Source organism: Microcaecilia unicolor, chromosome 6 (assembly GCF_901765095.1).
Source record: "Microcaecilia unicolor chromosome 6, aMicUni1.1, whole genome shotgun sequence".
Taxonomy (NCBI): Eukaryota; Metazoa; Chordata; class Amphibia; order Gymnophiona; family Siphonopidae; genus Microcaecilia; species Microcaecilia unicolor.
This window is the reverse complement of record NC_044036.1, coordinates 197,026,355-197,042,465: the sequence shown is the minus strand read 5'-3', so window position 1 is coordinate 197,042,465 and position 16,111 is coordinate 197,026,355. Positions and strand designations below refer to the sequence as shown.

Genomic DNA, 16,111 nt, shown 5'->3' with positions numbered 1-16,111 from the left:
ATTATACAGTTCCTATTGCCTCCTGTGTTGAGATGAATCCAGCTCCCACCCAAAATGTAAGATGGTTAGGGGTTTGGTGTTTCTTCCTATTGTACTGTCTAATTTGTGTTGATCATTCATCAATAGTGAGAGACAATCATTCATTGTCTCTCACTATTAATTTACTTTGTGTAGCAAAACATATGCTATGAGTTTTATATAGCAACTAAATATTTTAAGTAGCAAACGCCTGATAACAGAAGGCATCACAGCGAGCATTTGATATTTCAAAGAATGTCCTTATAATTTACCTGCTAGACTGAGAGGTCAGATATATACTAAGTAAACGTAATAAATGCTGTACAGGTCTGTATAGTTCATGTACTGTATAGTTCATGTACTGAACTATAGTTCCTCTGTGCAACTCACCCACTGATACTCACCGCCAATGAGAGAAGATGGTGGGCCTAGGTGCCGGCACTGTGGGTGATTGAGCATCCCCAATAGTGAGGAAACTCCTTCACTGAAGAGCAATTTATTTTGAGTTTAACACCCCCAATAATTTTGAAAAGTTGGGCAAGCAGCAAGTTTTGAGCCTCTCCATATTTGGGCCTTGTATGGCTGCACTGCTTGCACAGCCTTTGCTATCATAGGCGCCCCATATAAGAGGCTTGGGGAGGCTAAGCCTCCCCAGCCCAACCGTGACCTTCCCCTGCTGCCCCCACAAGCGCAGGGCTCCTTCCCTCCTGACTCAGCTCCCCGACCGGCAGCCCGACTCCTCTCCATTTCTCTCCCCCCCCCCCCCCCCCCCCCGCATGTGTGTTTTACCTTCCGTGGCAGCGATGTCAGTGAGAAAGAAGGCACTGCGGGCTCGCCTCTGGCTCCAGCTTCTCCCTTCCCTCTTCACACAGTGTCCCGCCTTCTCTGATGATGCATTTCCTGTTTCCGCGAGGGTGGGAACTGTGTGAAGAGGGAAGGGAGAAGCTGGAGGCGAGCCTGCAGTGCCTTCTTCTTTACTGACATCGCTGCCATGGATAGTAAAATGGTTAAACGCTTGGGGGGGGGGGGCAGGAAGGAACGGAGAGGGGAGCTGAGGGAGGGCAGGAAGAATCGCTGGACATGGAGGGGAGGGCAGGGGAGAGAGAACAGATCGCTGGACATGGAGAGGAGGGGAGGGCAGGGGGAGAGAACAGATCGCTGGACATGGAGAGAAGGGGAGGGCAGGGGGAGAGAAGAGATCGCTGGAGGGGAGGGCAGGGGGAGAGAACAGATCGCTGAACATGGAGAGAAGGGGAGGGCAGGGGAAGAGAGAAAAGATCGCTGGAGAGGAGGGGATGGCAGGGGGAGAGAACAGATCGCTGGACATGGAGAGAAGGGAAGGGGAGAGAGGAGAATTGCTGGACATGGATGGATGGAGGGGAGGGCAGGGGATAGAGGAGACTTGCTGGACATGGATGGATGGACGGAGGGGAGGAAAGTCAGGAAGGAGATGCACATGGAGGGGAGGGAAGGGAGGAGAAATGCTGGACATGGATGGAGTGGAGGGCGGGGAAGAGAGGAGAAATGTTGGACAAGGATGGAGGGAAGGAAAGACAAAGGAAGGAGAGATGCACAATAATGGAGTGGAAGGGAGAGAGGAGAAATGCTGGTCATGGATGGAGGGGAAGGAAGACAGAGGAAGTACATGCACATGGATGGAGGGGAGGGGAGTGAGGAGAAATGCTCAGACAGCAAAGGTAGAAAACATTTTTTTTATTCAGAATTTATTAATTGGAATATGTCAGCTTTTGGAAATGTGCATCTGTGATATTTTGCATGCAAGTTTCAGTTTTTCTAGTATTGCTGCATGCTGAATCTGACTTCTTGAGGTAACTTTCCAGTTCAGTATTTTGCCTTCATATTTGTTGTGTCATGTGTTTTTCATGCATGATCAAGATGCAGTATTCTGCTAGCGTGTAATATTTGCAGCCCTTTTTGTTTTGTTTTTTCTTTTGTTTCACTAGGTTGTGTACTGATGTTTTAGAGTCCTGTGTAATTATAGTGCTGCCTTTCCACGCATAAGGTTGTAGCTCATCCTGTCCTTGGAATTAGTTCTGTTATGGTTTGGTAAGGTTATGAGTTGTTTTTGCACAAGTTTGTTTATAGTGTTTTGCAGTGGAGAGATTGTATGTTGGCCTTTCTGAGGTGGCACCAAAACATCAGAAAGGGTGTAGAGCCTAAAACATGACACACTACCTCTTGAACGATCTACATATGGTCGTTAATAAAAGGAGTTCATTGTGAACACTATCCACCCTAATAGGGTGTTTTGTGGCTGTACATGAGAAATGTGATATTATGATCCCTTGTTTCAAATTGTTGACGGTCTGCATTTTCCGTATGGGTGGTATGTTGGTGTATTAGGGTCTGCCCAGTGTAATATTTATGGTACAGTAAGGTTCTGAGTGTGTTTTTGCACAAAGTTGTGCATAGTGTTTTGCAGTTGAGCGATTGTGGTTAGTATATGCTTTGAGCAACCACTTTATTCTTTGACATATGATACATATCTAATATCTAAATTTAATAAAAGGTATTAATTGTGACTATTTTATTTTTACTTTTTTTTTCTGTGTGTCAGACAATTATGGACGTAAGCTCCGCCCCTGGCCCCGCCCTTACCCCACCCCCTTTAGCCTCCCCAAATAGTTGGACCATCGACCACCTATGTTTGCTATGACAGTGATGCTCCATTGTCTCATTAAAGTATACTATTGGAAACTCTGCTGGCAGGTTTATTTATTTATTGGGATTTATTAAACCGTGTAAGAGGATGTCCTTGAAGCAAGGGTTATCTCTGGCATCTCCAATAGCACAGTTCAGCTCAGAGTTCGCTGAAATTGCTTTACCTGGTAATCTGTAGGAAGTTGTGATGACACTGCTGAGATTCTGTTTGCTTTGTACTTAGAGGTTAGAGATGAACTTGCCTAGGGCAAGGCATGGAGAGGAAAAACAGTGTGTCTATATTTGTTTCTTTTCTTAAACTGGGTGAATCTAGTTAATGTTTATGTCTTGGGAAAGTTAGCCATGGCAAGAGGTGAACTGAGTACAGGTGGTGCTCTTTGAACTTTGACACAAACATTTTTCTGCACCTCAATCCTGTGCCCCACATTGCATTTCAGTTCTGAGTTTTACATATAATTTACTGTGTACTTCAGCCATAAACCGTACACGGTGCTCATTGTGCACCTCAGTTCTGAGCCCCGTGCAACACTCTGCCTCTCGGTCCTAATCCCCAGACACATCAATCACTGTGCATGTCGGCCCTAACCTGCAGCACCCCCTTCTATTCAGTTTTTGTTTTCTTGCCCCATAAGCCTTTGGATATAGCTTTGGTGGTGTACCAGTAAATAAAACCAAAGGAAAGAAAGGGACCTATTTTTATCCCACTTAAACTAACATCTGTTGAAAAAAAATCAACCAAAGTAATGGAGGTAGTGTTTCCAATATCGGGGTGGGTGCCCGCCTATGTAATAGTGATCATCACACAGTATGGTTTGATATAAGGAAGAAGGCGGAGTGCAGACGCACAAAACTCAAAGTACTGGATTTCATACGTACTGATTTTGATAAAATGGGGGAATACCTGAAGAAGGAGCTGTTGGCGTGGGCAGGCATAGGAGAACTGGAAAAACAGTGGTCCAAGCTAAAGGCTGCTCTAAATATGGTGACTGATCTTTTTGTGAAGAAAGTAAACAAAAACAAGAGGAGCAGGAAGCCTATATGGTTCTCCAAACAAGTAACTGAAAAAATAAGAACAAAAGAGGCTTTATTCAAGAAATACAAAAGAATGCAACGAGAGGATCACGGAAAAGATTATCAGATTAAACTGAAAGAAGTGAAGAGGGAAATACGGCTAGCGAAAGCGCGAGCGGAAGAAAAAATGGCTAAAGATGTAAAGAGAGGTGATGACCTTTTTCAGATATATTGGAGAAAGGAGAAGAAAGGAAAACTGTTCATTTATAGTCAGTTATTGTAATTAGGGTAACAAGCAAGGAGTGCTCTTACAGGGTTTTAAATACATTTCATTACCATCTAAGAAGGAAACACTAACTAAATCATACAATATACTATATAAACTAAAATACACTTTTATATTAGGCTAATATCCTTAATACTGTAGCAAGTTTTAAATTATTGAAAAACTCAAAAACACTAAGATGGAGTCAGCAGTCCAGCAGCGAGAGGGGTGCTATCCAGTCTTTTGCATTGAGTGTCACATGTATGATTATCTCCCAGTTGGTGAGATGTCATATGTGTATGCCTGATGCAAAGAGCTCCTAGCTCTCAGGGAACGTGTCCGTTCTCTTGAGGCTAGAGTAGCAGACTTGGTGGAGCTGAGGGAGACAGAGAGGTACATAGAGGAGACCTACAGGGATGTTGTAGAGAAGTCCCACCTCCAGTCTGGTAGCCCTTGTGCTACCTTGGAGGAGGGAGGTCTCCTAGAAGGAGAGCATCACCCTGGTGAAGTAGGAAGTACTCCTGTAGCCAGGAGCTTCCCACCAGGGAATATACTAATATCCTCTTGCACCAAGGATATGTCTCCAAGTGCTGCCTGGGAGGGAAAGGTTAGGACAGCTGTTGTAGTTGGTGATTTGATCATTAGGCATATAGATAGCTGGGTGGCTGGTGGACGTGAGGCTCGCCTGGTGACTTGCCTGCCTGGTGCGAAGGTGGTGGACCTCACGCGTAACCTAGATAGGATTTTAGATAGTGCTGGGGAGGAGTCAGCTGTCTTGGTACATGTGGGTGCCAATGACATAGGAAAATGTGGGAGAGAGGTTCTGGAAGCCAAATTTAGGCTCTTAGGTAGAAAGCTCAAATCCAGATCCTCTAGGGTCATTTTCTGAAATGCTACCTGTTCCACGCGCAGGGCCAAAGAGATAGGCAGAGCTCTGGAGTCTCAGTGCGTGGATGAGACAGTGGTGCAGGGAGGAGGTTTTTAGATTTGTTAGGAACTGGGCAACATTCTGGGGAAGGGGGAGCCTATTCCGAAAGGATAGGCTCCACCTTAACCAGGGTGGAACAAGGCTGCTGGCATCAGCATTTAAAAAGGAGATAGAGCAGCTTTTAAACTAGAAATGGGGGGAAGGCCGACAGTCACTCAAAAGCGCATGGTTTGGGATAAGGTATCTTTCAAGGATATCACCAAAACAGGGAAGATAGGGTATCTTGATAGTGAGGTTGCAAAAGAGACCGTAGTAGATCAGATGTGCCTAAATAAAAATCAGACAAAAGATTGCAAATTAGTACTGTCAAGTACTAAGCATGATGTAAATAGGAGCAACAAACACAGTTTGAAATGTCTATATGTGAATGCCAGGAGCCTAAGAAATAAGATGGGAGAGTTAGAATATATGCGTGGGATAAGCATAAAGGAATCCTGTGCAGAAGGAATGGATCCTCAGGAGCTTAGTCAAGATCGGGTGGCAGGCTGGTGGTTGGGAGGCAGGGTTAGTGCTGGGCAGACTTATACGGTCTGTGCCAGAGCTGGTGGTGGGAGACGGGACTGGTGGTTGGGAGGCGAGGATAGTGCTGGACAGACTTATACGGTCTGTGCCAGAGCCGGTAGTGGGAGGTGGGGATAGTGCTGGGCAGACTTATACGGTCTGTGCCAGAGCCAGTGGTTGGGAGGCGGGCATAGTGCTGGGCAGACTTATATGGTCTGTGCCCTGAAGAGCACAGGTACAAATCAAAGTAGGGTATACACAAAAAGTAGCACATATGAGTTATCTTGTTGGGCAGACTGGATGGACCGTGCAGGTCTTTTTCTGCCGTCATCTACTATGTTACTATTGCACTAAATGAAAAATTAGATATAATAGGCATCTCTCAGACCTGGTGGAAGGAGGTTAACCAGTGGGACACTGTCATACTGGGGTACAAATTATATCGTAGTGATAGGGTGGATCGAATTGGTGGAGGGGTTGCATTGTATATTAACGAGAGCCTTGAATCAAATAGATTGAAAATTCTGCAGGAAACAGAACACTTCTTGGAATCACTGTGGATTGAAATTCCATGTGTAAAGGGGAAAAGGATAATGATAGGAGTGTACTACCGTCCGCCTAGCCAGGATGAACAGACGGATGCAGAAATGTTAAAGGAAATTAGGGACGCAAACAAACTGGGCAACACAATAATAATGGGTGATTTCAATTACCCCGATACTGACTGGGTAAATGTAACATCGGGACACGCTAGGGAGGTAAAATTCCTTGATGAAATCAAGGACAGCTTTATGGAACAGCTGGTACAGGAGCCGACGAGAGAAGGAAAAATTCTAGACTAGTTCTTAGTGGAGCGCATGATTTGGTGAAGGGGATGAAAGCCAGATTGAAGTGGATCAAGAATAGCTTGAGATGAAAGAAAGTCAAGGCAACGGCGGTGAACAAGCACGTTCAAGTATCTTAGATAGGAAAGGGAGGAGGGAGATGGGGGCGATAGTTGGAAGGACAGGTAGGGTCCAATGAAGGTTTTTTCAGGTGTGACTACGGCATGTTTGAAGGCATCAGGAACAGTCACAGTGGAAAGTGAAAGATTGAGGATATGACAGATAAAAGGGATGACAGTAGGAGAGATAATGTTAAGTAGATGGGTGGGAATAGGATTCGAAGAACAGGTAGTTAGTTTCAAGGAGGAAAGAAGATGTGTAGTTTCCTCTTCAGTGATTTCAGAAAAGGAAGAAAAGGAGGCAGGGGTTGGAGGGTTGAGAGAATGGATTAAGGGAAGGAGAGTTGGAGGTGACCTGTTTGAGAATTCAAGTTTAATTATCATGAAAGTACTCAGCCAGAGACTAGGGGGGAAAGTAAAGGGGGAGTTGGAGGTGGAGGCACTTTGAGGAGAGAGTTCAGTGTGGCAAAGAGATGTCAAGGGTTTGAGCCAAGAGAATTTGTCAACTGGATGTAATAGTCCTGTTTGGCAAGTAAAAGAGCAGACTGGAAGGAGGTCAGCAAGAATTTGAAGTGTATGAAGTCAGCATGGGCATGGGATTTCATCCAAAGGCGTTCGGCAGAGCGGGCACAGGAACGTAGGTAGTGGATTCTAGAGGTCAGCCAAGGCTGGGGTTTGGTATGTTTTACAGAACAGGGAATGGAAGGAGAGAGAGTATCCAGAGCAGAAGAGAGAATAGTATTATAGGAAGAGACAGCCTGTCACACTTCACACGAAACACTGGATAGTGAGCCCTTGGGCCACTGCCGAGGGGCGGCAGCGGCAGGAGGAACACCCACCGGGAACAAGGCTGAACCCAAACAGACCAGTACCCCCTGGATTGGAGCAGCAGGACCGGAACAGTAGCCACAGCAGAGAGCAGGAAGATAGTCCACAAACCCAGCAGAACTTTGGGCATGCAGCAAATAAAGTCAAGGTCCAGATCCAGGCAAAGGTTCAAAGGCAGGCGGCAAGCAAAGTCAAAGTCCAGGTCCAGGCAAAGGTTCAAAGGCAGAGACTAGGCAGAAACTGAAAGTAGCAAGGGAAGCACAGCAACAAACAATCGCAGAAGACACACCTCTGAGGACCTCTGTTGCAAGGCAAACTAGGAAAGCTTCCAGGTGGTTAATAAAGGCCAACAGCCAGAGAGGTCACCAGGTAAGGAAACTGCTTAGTTCCAAAAAGTCTCAAGACCAACCGGCAGACTAGAAATTCCGGACCGGACCGGCATGACTTCTGGAACCGGGAAAACCACAAACAGACCGTCCATTGCAACCACCAGGTCTGACAGCATGACACATGGGCAGAGTCATAACACAGCCTCATTGACAGACTTGGATAACATAGTGGTAGAGAAGAGATTTGAAACACTGGAGGACAGAGTAGAAGGGTCAATAGCCTGAAGATTCCTAAACGTATTGGTTAAGATTGGACGGGACTGGGGAGGAGGGTGTTTAAGTGTGAAAGTTATCAGATGATGGTCAGAGAGGGGAAGAGTTGAGGCAGAGAAACTGGAGAGTGAGTAGTGAGAAGAGGATAAGACCAAGATAGTGGCCATTCTGGTGAGTGGGGGCAGTGGAGCACAGTTGAAGATTGAAAGAGGATGTTAAAGCAAGAAACTGAGAAGCATATGAGTCAGAGGGATCATTAGCATGAATGTTAAAATCCCCAAGAATGAGGGAAGGAGATGAAGGTTCAAGAAAGAAGGAAAGCCAGTCAGTGAGAAAGTAAGAAAGGGACTTATCAGGGGGTCGATAAATGACTGCTACTCAGAGAGGCAGAGGAGCAAATAGGCGGATGGAGTGGACTTCGAAGGAAGAAAAACAGTGAGGAGGAAAAGGGACTTGATATACCACCTTTCTGAGGTTTTTTGCAACTACATTCAAAGCGGTTTGCATATATTCAGGTACTTATTTTATACCAGGGACAATGGAGGGTTAAGTGACTTGTCCAGAGTCACAAGGAGCTGCAGTGGGAATCAAACTCAGTTCCCCAGTATCAAAGTCCACTGCACAAACCACTAGGCTACTCCTCTGCTCGTGTAGAAGTTGAAATCTACAAGAGGGTGAAAGTAGTAGCCCGGCACTACCTCCGCGGCCAACCGGATGAGGAGTATGGGAGAAAAGATAACCTCCATGGCATAGGGCCGCGACTGAAGAAGAGTCTTCAGGGTAAAGCCAAGTTTCAGTTAGGGCAAGCAGATGGAGAGTACGAGAGATAAAGAGGTCATGGATGTAAGAAAGTTTGTTACAGACAGAGCGGGCATTCCACAGAGCGCAAGAGAAAGGCAGGGAAGAAGGGGGGAGGAGAGGAACAGAAATTAGATTGGAGATATCACGGTGTGACCTGCACAAATAGGATGAGAGCTGATGTGAATGACCAGGATTGGGATTAATGTCCCCAGTGGAGAGCAGGAGAAGGAGCAAGAAAGTACGGAGAAGGGTAGGAGAGGTATGACGACAGTGATGAAGGCAAGATGTACTCAGATAGAAAGGAGATGGATGAATGGAAGGAAGGAAATGCTGAAGGTTGAGAGCCGAGAAAAAGGAAGAGGAAAAAAGAGATGGTGAGATGATGAATACAGAGGGTGGACAATCCTGCTTATAATCTAAAGAGAAAAACGCCTATATTGCGACCCAAATCGGGAGATGGGCGTCTTTCTCCCATGGGCGCCCAAATCGGTGTAATCGAAAGCCGATTTTGGGCGTTTTGAACTGCAATCCATCGCGGAAACGGGTAAAGTTGACGGGGACGTGTTGGAGGCGTGGTGAAGGCAGAACTGGGGCGTGGTTAATGGCCGAGGAGAGATGGGCGTCTTTAGCTGATAATCGAAAAAAAGGCATTTTTACCGCGATTTTGGGTCACTATTTTTGGACCCTTTTTTTTCACGAACAGGTCCCAAAAAAGTGCCCCAACTGACCAGATGACCACTGGAGGGAATCGGGGATGACCTCCCTGGACTCCCCCAGTGGTCACTAACCCCCTCCCACCAAAAAGACCCCACTTTAAAAATTTTTTCCAGCCTGTATGCCAGCCTCAAATGCCGTACCCACCTCCATGACAACAGAATGTGTTCTATCCTCTCACAGCCTTTCCCTGGGTCAGATGTGGCTCTCGGGTGCACTACAGGGTCACATCAGCATTGCATTGTGGTGGGTGTAGGGTATTGGGCTCCGTGATTTCATTAGCTTGTGTTACAGTCTCACGATGTTGGTAGTTGGTAGGCTCTTCTCCCATGGTGCTTTTCCCCCTGCCTACTGGGTCAGAGTGTGCCCTATTGTGTTTCCTGTTGTAGTCCATGCGGTAGTGGCCATTTTTGTAAGCCAGTTTTAGTTCCCTTTCCTGTGTTAGCCATGTTAGACAACTTAGTTCTTCCCTTGAATGTGGCTGAAAGAGGGCATTGTACAGCATTCTGCCAGCTCTGACCTATTGCTCATCTCAGTACCAGGGAGACTCGTCGCCAGTGGGGCAGGACCTCTGATCTGCAGTTAACTGTGAGTAAACGCGGTTATTCCAATAAAGGGCGTTTTCGGAGAGATTAGTCTTCAGGTGTCAACTGGTGTGCCAATGTTATACAGCAGCAACAAGTCCTAGAGGCCTGCGTGTATGCAAGTCCCTGGAGCACTTTTAGTGGGTACCGCAGTGCACTTCAGCCAGGTGGCCCCAGGCCCATCCCCCCCCCACCTGTAACACTTGTGCTGGTAAATGGGAGGCCTCCAAAACCCACTGTACCCACATGTAGGTGCCCCCTTCACCCCTAAGAGCTATGGTAGTGTTGTACATTTGTGGGTAGTGGGTTTTGGGGGAGGGGGGTTGGGGGCTCAGCACCCGTGGTAAGGGAGCCATGCATGTGGGAGCGTTGTCTGAAGTCCACCGCACTGACCTCTAGGGTGCCCAGTTGGTGTCCTGGCATGTCAGGGGGGCAAGTGTACTACGAATCGTGGCCCCTCCCACGACCAAATGGCTCGGATTAGGACGTTTTTGAGCTGGGCGTTTTTAGTTTCCATTATCGCTAAAAAAAACAAACGCCCAGCTCAAAAACGTCCATTTTTTCGAAAATATGGTTCGGCCCGCCCCTTCACGGATCCGTTCTCGGAGATAAACGCCCATGGAGATAGACGTTTCCGTTCGATTATGCCCCTCTATATGTGCTACAGTCACTCCCTATTCGAATTTTACATTGGGATTTGAAGTCCTTATGGAAAATACTGTTGAAATTTTGTTTGGGGGGGAAGCCCAAACTGCAGTGGAGATTCTTAGTGGGCCAGTTAAATAGCACTTAGCTGACTAACCGGTTATCTCTTCTGAAGGAGGAAGAAATTCTATATATGGCACCTAAAAAATCGGCGCAGACTAAGCGTATTTTATAATCGGCGCCTAAATCTAGGTGCTGCTTATGGAATATGCTTAGTTAATATTTCAGCGCATCCATTTACACCAACAAAAACATGGCGTAAATCTTGGCATGTAGAGTTAGGCGCACTGGGCCATATTCTATAACTGGGCTCCTAAATTTTGGAACGCCTACAAAACGCTTATTACCACATCCCTTTTTGCCTGTGCACCTTAGAAGTTCGATGCGCATAATTACAGAATATGCTTAACAAGTTGTGCGCCTAAAATCTAATCGGTGACAATTAATGCTCATTATTGCTTGTTAAGAGCTGTTATCAGTGCTCATTAGCTTGTTAAACTTGTAAATTGCTTGCATTGTTATCTAGAGACGCACTATAATCGTGTGATATAGCCAGTTAGTGCCGATATTCAGTTTTGGGTTTAGCATTTAAATAGGACCAGATAAATAGCAGTCCTATCTGGTTAGCGCTAAATATTGACAACCAATTAAGGCGGTCAAAAGTGAACCTGGAAATTTAATGCAAGTAGTCCTGGTCTTCCTCCACTGCTTCCCAAGACACCGTCAGGCTCAAGGATGGTTCCTCCTCCTTCCAACACTCCTAGAAGACAGAGGTGCCATGATCCAAGATATGCCATTATGAATGTCTGTGTTGCTCTTTCACAACATACAGTGGGGGAAATAAGTATTTGATCCCTTGCTGATTTTGTAAGTTTGCCCACTGACAAAGACATGAGCAGCCCATAATTGAAGGGTAGGTTATTGGTAACAGTGAGAGATAGCACATCACAAATTAAATCCGGAAAATCACATTGTGGAAAGTATATGAATTTATTTGCATTCTGCAGAGGGAAATAAGTATTTGATCCCCCACCAACCAGTAAGAGATCTGGCCCCTACAGACCAGGTAGATGCTCCAAATCAACTCGTTACCTGCATGACAGACAGCTGTCGGCAATGGTCACCTGTATGAAAGACACCTGTCCACAGACTCAGTGAATCAGTCAGACTCTAACCTCTACAAAATGGCCAAGAGCAAGGAGCTGTCTAAGGATGTCAGGGACAAGATCATACACCTGCACAAGGCTGGAATGGGCTACAAAACCATCAGTAAGACGCTGGGCGAGAAGGAGACAACTGTTGGTGCCATAGTAAGAAAATGGAAGAAGTACAAAATGACTGTCAATCGACAAAGATCTGGGGCTCCACGCAAAATCTCACCTCGTGGGGTATCCTTGATCATGAGGAAGGTTAGAAATCAGCCTACAACTACAAGGGGGGAACTTGTCAATGATCTCAAGGCAGCTGGGACCACTGTCACCACGAAAACCATTGGTAACACATTACGACATAACGGATTGCAATCCTGCAGTGCCCGCAAGGTCCCCCTGCTCCGGAAGGCACATGTGACGGCCCGTCTGAAGTTTGCCAGTGAACACCTGGATGATGCCGAGAGTGATTGGGAGAAGGTGCTGTGGTCAGATGAGACAAAAATTGAGCTCTTTGGCATGAACTCAACTCGCCGTGTTTGGAGGAAGAGAAATGCTGCCTATGACCCAAAGAACACCGTCCCCACTGTCAAGCATGGAGGTGGAAATGTTATGTTTTGGGGGTGTTTCTCTGCTAAGGGCACAGGACTACTTCACACCGCATCAATGGGAGAATGGATGGGGCCATGTACCGTACAATTCTGAGTGACAACCTCCTTCCCTCCGCCAGGGCCTTAAAAATGGGTCGTGGCTGGGTCTTCCAGCACGACAATGACCCAAAACATACAGCCAAGGCAACAAAGGAGTGGCTCAGGAAGAAGCACATTAGGGTCATGGAGTGGCCTAGCCAGTCACCAGACCTTAATCCCATTGAAAACTTATGGAGGGAGCTGAAGCTGCGAGTTGCCAAGCGACAGTCCAGAACTCTTAATGATTTAGAGATGATCTGCAAAGAGGAGTGGACCAAAATTCCTCCTGACATGTGTGCAAACCTCATCATCAACTACAGAAGACGTCTGACCGCTGTGCTTGCCAACAAGGGTTTTGCCACCAAGTATTAGGTCTTGTTTGCCAGAGGGATCAAATACTTATTTCCCTCTGCAGAATGCAAATAAATTCATATACTTTCCACAATGTGATTTTCCGGATTTAATTTGTGATGTGCTATCTCTCACTGTTACCAATAACCTACCCTTCAATTATGGGCTGCTCATGTCTTTGTCAGTGGGCAAACTTACAAAATCAGCAAGGGATCAAATACTTATTTCCCCCACTGTAGATGTTCATGTGCTGTGAAAGGGACATCTGTGTACCTGTTTTTGGCCATCCATATTCTGGATTTTTTCTAAAATGGATGACCCCTTCTGCCTGTAGCTGGCCATTAGAGGTCCATTTCACTATGTAATTTAGAACACGCTCCACATTGGCAAATCCTGTTCTAAAGAGCTAGTGGAACTTCAGACATCCTGACTTGGATGTCCTGTTTAAAATGCCGGTCTGTATCACTAATTTGGCAGCAAACACTCCAACTGTTGGTCAAATTCCTCTCAGAACATCATAGGAAGAAAAAGATCACGAACTACAAATATCATAGCCAAAAAACTCCATCAAAAAGCAAAACAAACAAAAAAAATACCTCACAATTCAGAATAGAAATTTAAATATAAACCAGCCATTCAGCGTTAAGTCATTAATACTACTACTACTACTTATTTCTGTAGCGCTAATCTGGTAAATGGTTAAATCTTTCAGTACTTTCATAAACATCTCTTTAAATTGTCTTGATATGCCACAATAAAGTTACTTATCTGGTGCATTTCTTCACAGTATGTTTCGGGCTATCATGTATCTTACCAACAAAGGCCCTTTGTTTCACTCAAGGCTGCTTCAGGGGATTCTCTTCCTCCCACCAGATGTGGGATATATTTATATTTTCTATTGTGAGTTGTGTTTGTTTTTGATGGAGATGTTTGGCCATGATAATTGTGGTTCCTGGTCTTTTTTTCCCCTGTGATTTTTTTTTTTGAGATTTTGAGAGCAGTTCGACCAATGATTTCAGTGTTTGCTGCTAAATTAGTGAAACAGTGTTGCATAGGGTTTGCTGAGGCCTTTTGGTTCCCTCACTATACCCAATTATTTTATGACTGTCTTCCAGCTATCTATGTATTAAGTTAGTCCAATAAAAAAGGTATCTTATTTTCTTTTATATGTTTTGTTTTATTTCTATTTATTACCCTGGTATGACAGTGTATTGATCTTATTCTGTCGGGTATATGGGCTTACTGTTATATTAGGAGTTGATCGTAGAGGTGATTCTCATATCTAGCTTCTTTTCCAGATCATAGCTTCCTGCTCCACCACAATCCAGTAGACATTATAGTCAGTAACCCGCCTTACATCTTCAAAGATGATATAGCCAGCCTGGCCCCAGAGATTCTCAGGTACCTATATACTGCCCTTGCTTCCTGTCCTTCTTTTTCTCTCAATCCTGTGTCTCACCCACATGTATGCTCATTTAATTTTTCAAAAAGTCCAGAATAATTATAAAGTAATGGAAGTCTGATGATATACATATAAGCTCAAAACCCAGCACTAACCATAATCTTATAAGATTCAATGATTGAGATTACACTGTCTAGTCATAGAAGAACCTCGGTAGTGACTTGTTTCACACAAGGTACACAGCCTTGTAACTCACCAAACTCATCATCGGCTCGACTTAATATGGCTTATATCGTACAAAACTTTCCATTATTTCTTCATAAGACTTATCTGAAAATGTTGCACACACAGGTCCTGTGTGTGCAATTATACTGAACATTTTAAGATAAGTGTTATGAGATTTTTATGGTTAGCGCTGGGTTTTGAGTTTATATGTGTTCGTTTAATTTAGCATTTTTCTTAATCCATTTGTCCATAACAGCAGTCCCTCTTTCTAATAATTACTACCTGTGAAGGCACTTTTTAAAGTAAATTTTCCAGGTAAGAAGCATTTTACTTATGTTAATCAACAGTCTGAAAATTGCCCACCCTGGCTGGCGCTGGATAGCACATGCACTTTTATCTGGATCTGGGGTGAAGAGGAATGTTTCTGGCACAGGGTTAGGGCAGGGATTGTAATAACGCACATACTTTTATATTTTCACTAATACATGGGTTTTAGTTGAAAAGTAACCCTACTAAAAGGAGATGGAAGTGTGTGTGGAATCATTTTTCATAGGAAAATTTCAAAGTAAAAGCACCCACAGGTTTTGTAGCTGTGCAGGTAGTTTGAAAATTGCACCTGTTATGAAAAGGTTATATTCTTCTACAACCAACCCCCTTATGACCAATCCATTTATTTACGTCTGTCATGTTTAAATCAAAGGAAGAAAAACCTGTAATATTCAGCTACAAAAAATATATGAAATATGCATGAAAAGTAAAAGGTGTCCAAAAAGAATGTCACTGAAGGTTAACTAACCCCCTGTTTACAAAGCCGTACGGACAGTCCATTCAAAGTGAACGGGCTGTGTCTGCATTACAGCAGCTGCTATCGCAGCCTTGTAAACAGGGGGGTAATTTAGGTACCAATCTACTACGTAATCATCACATACCAACAAACTTTTTCTTATTTTCATTTAGTGCATTTTGTGAAAGTCTCTTAATAAAAAGTCATAGGCTAAAGTCCCTTTCTAGAAGTTTGTAAATACTGTACAAAAGACACATTCAAAACTATGTATTTTAAAGGCAAAGGATACCTAGTAATATATCAGAAACAAAACAAAATACCAGGATCCAAATGTCCACAAGAGGGAGAAAGAGAGCAGAACTGAACATGAAAAACAATAAAAAGAGAAAGAAACAAAAAAGTTCACATACCATCACCCCTTATCAAAAAAATAAATTAATATAAATATATATTTTTTGTTTTTCAACCAACAGACAAAGAAGATACATCTTACACTACTCATGAGCATACTATCTCCCCATCTGTAAATTCTTTAAACTGAGCAGGCTCAAAGAATATACAAGCTGCATTGATGCTTAGAAATATGCTTCTTCCAAAATGTAAAAAAAAAAAAAAAAAAAAAGCCATTCCCTTTTATTGCTTTGAGTAACAGTGAAAATATCAAGGCATATGTTAATCCTATGACCATGAAAATATTTTTAAACAAAATTCCTAAACACATAAGACTAGCCATACTGGGTCAGACCAGTGGTCCATCTAGCCCAGTATCCTGTTTCCAACAGTGACTAATCCAGGTCACAAGTAGCTGACAGAAACCCAAAGAGTGTCAATTCATGCTACTGATCCCAGGGACAAGCAGTGGCTTCCCCC

General features: G+C 44.4%; 1 protein-coding gene across 2 annotated transcripts in view; it reads left to right on the top strand.

Moving 5' to 3' along the window:
* Nucleotides 1-16,111, top strand: part of HEMK1 (HemK methyltransferase family member 1) — a 182,936-nt gene that overhangs the window by 126,403 nt on the left and 40,422 nt on the right. For both annotated transcript variants that reach the window (XM_030207211.1, XM_030207212.1), the window contains exon 8: nt 14,129-14,231. In XM_030207211.1, coding sequence (XP_030063071.1) covers nt 14,129-14,231 — 103 coding nt within the window. The remainder of the gene's footprint in view (nt 1-14,128; nt 14,232-16,111) is intronic.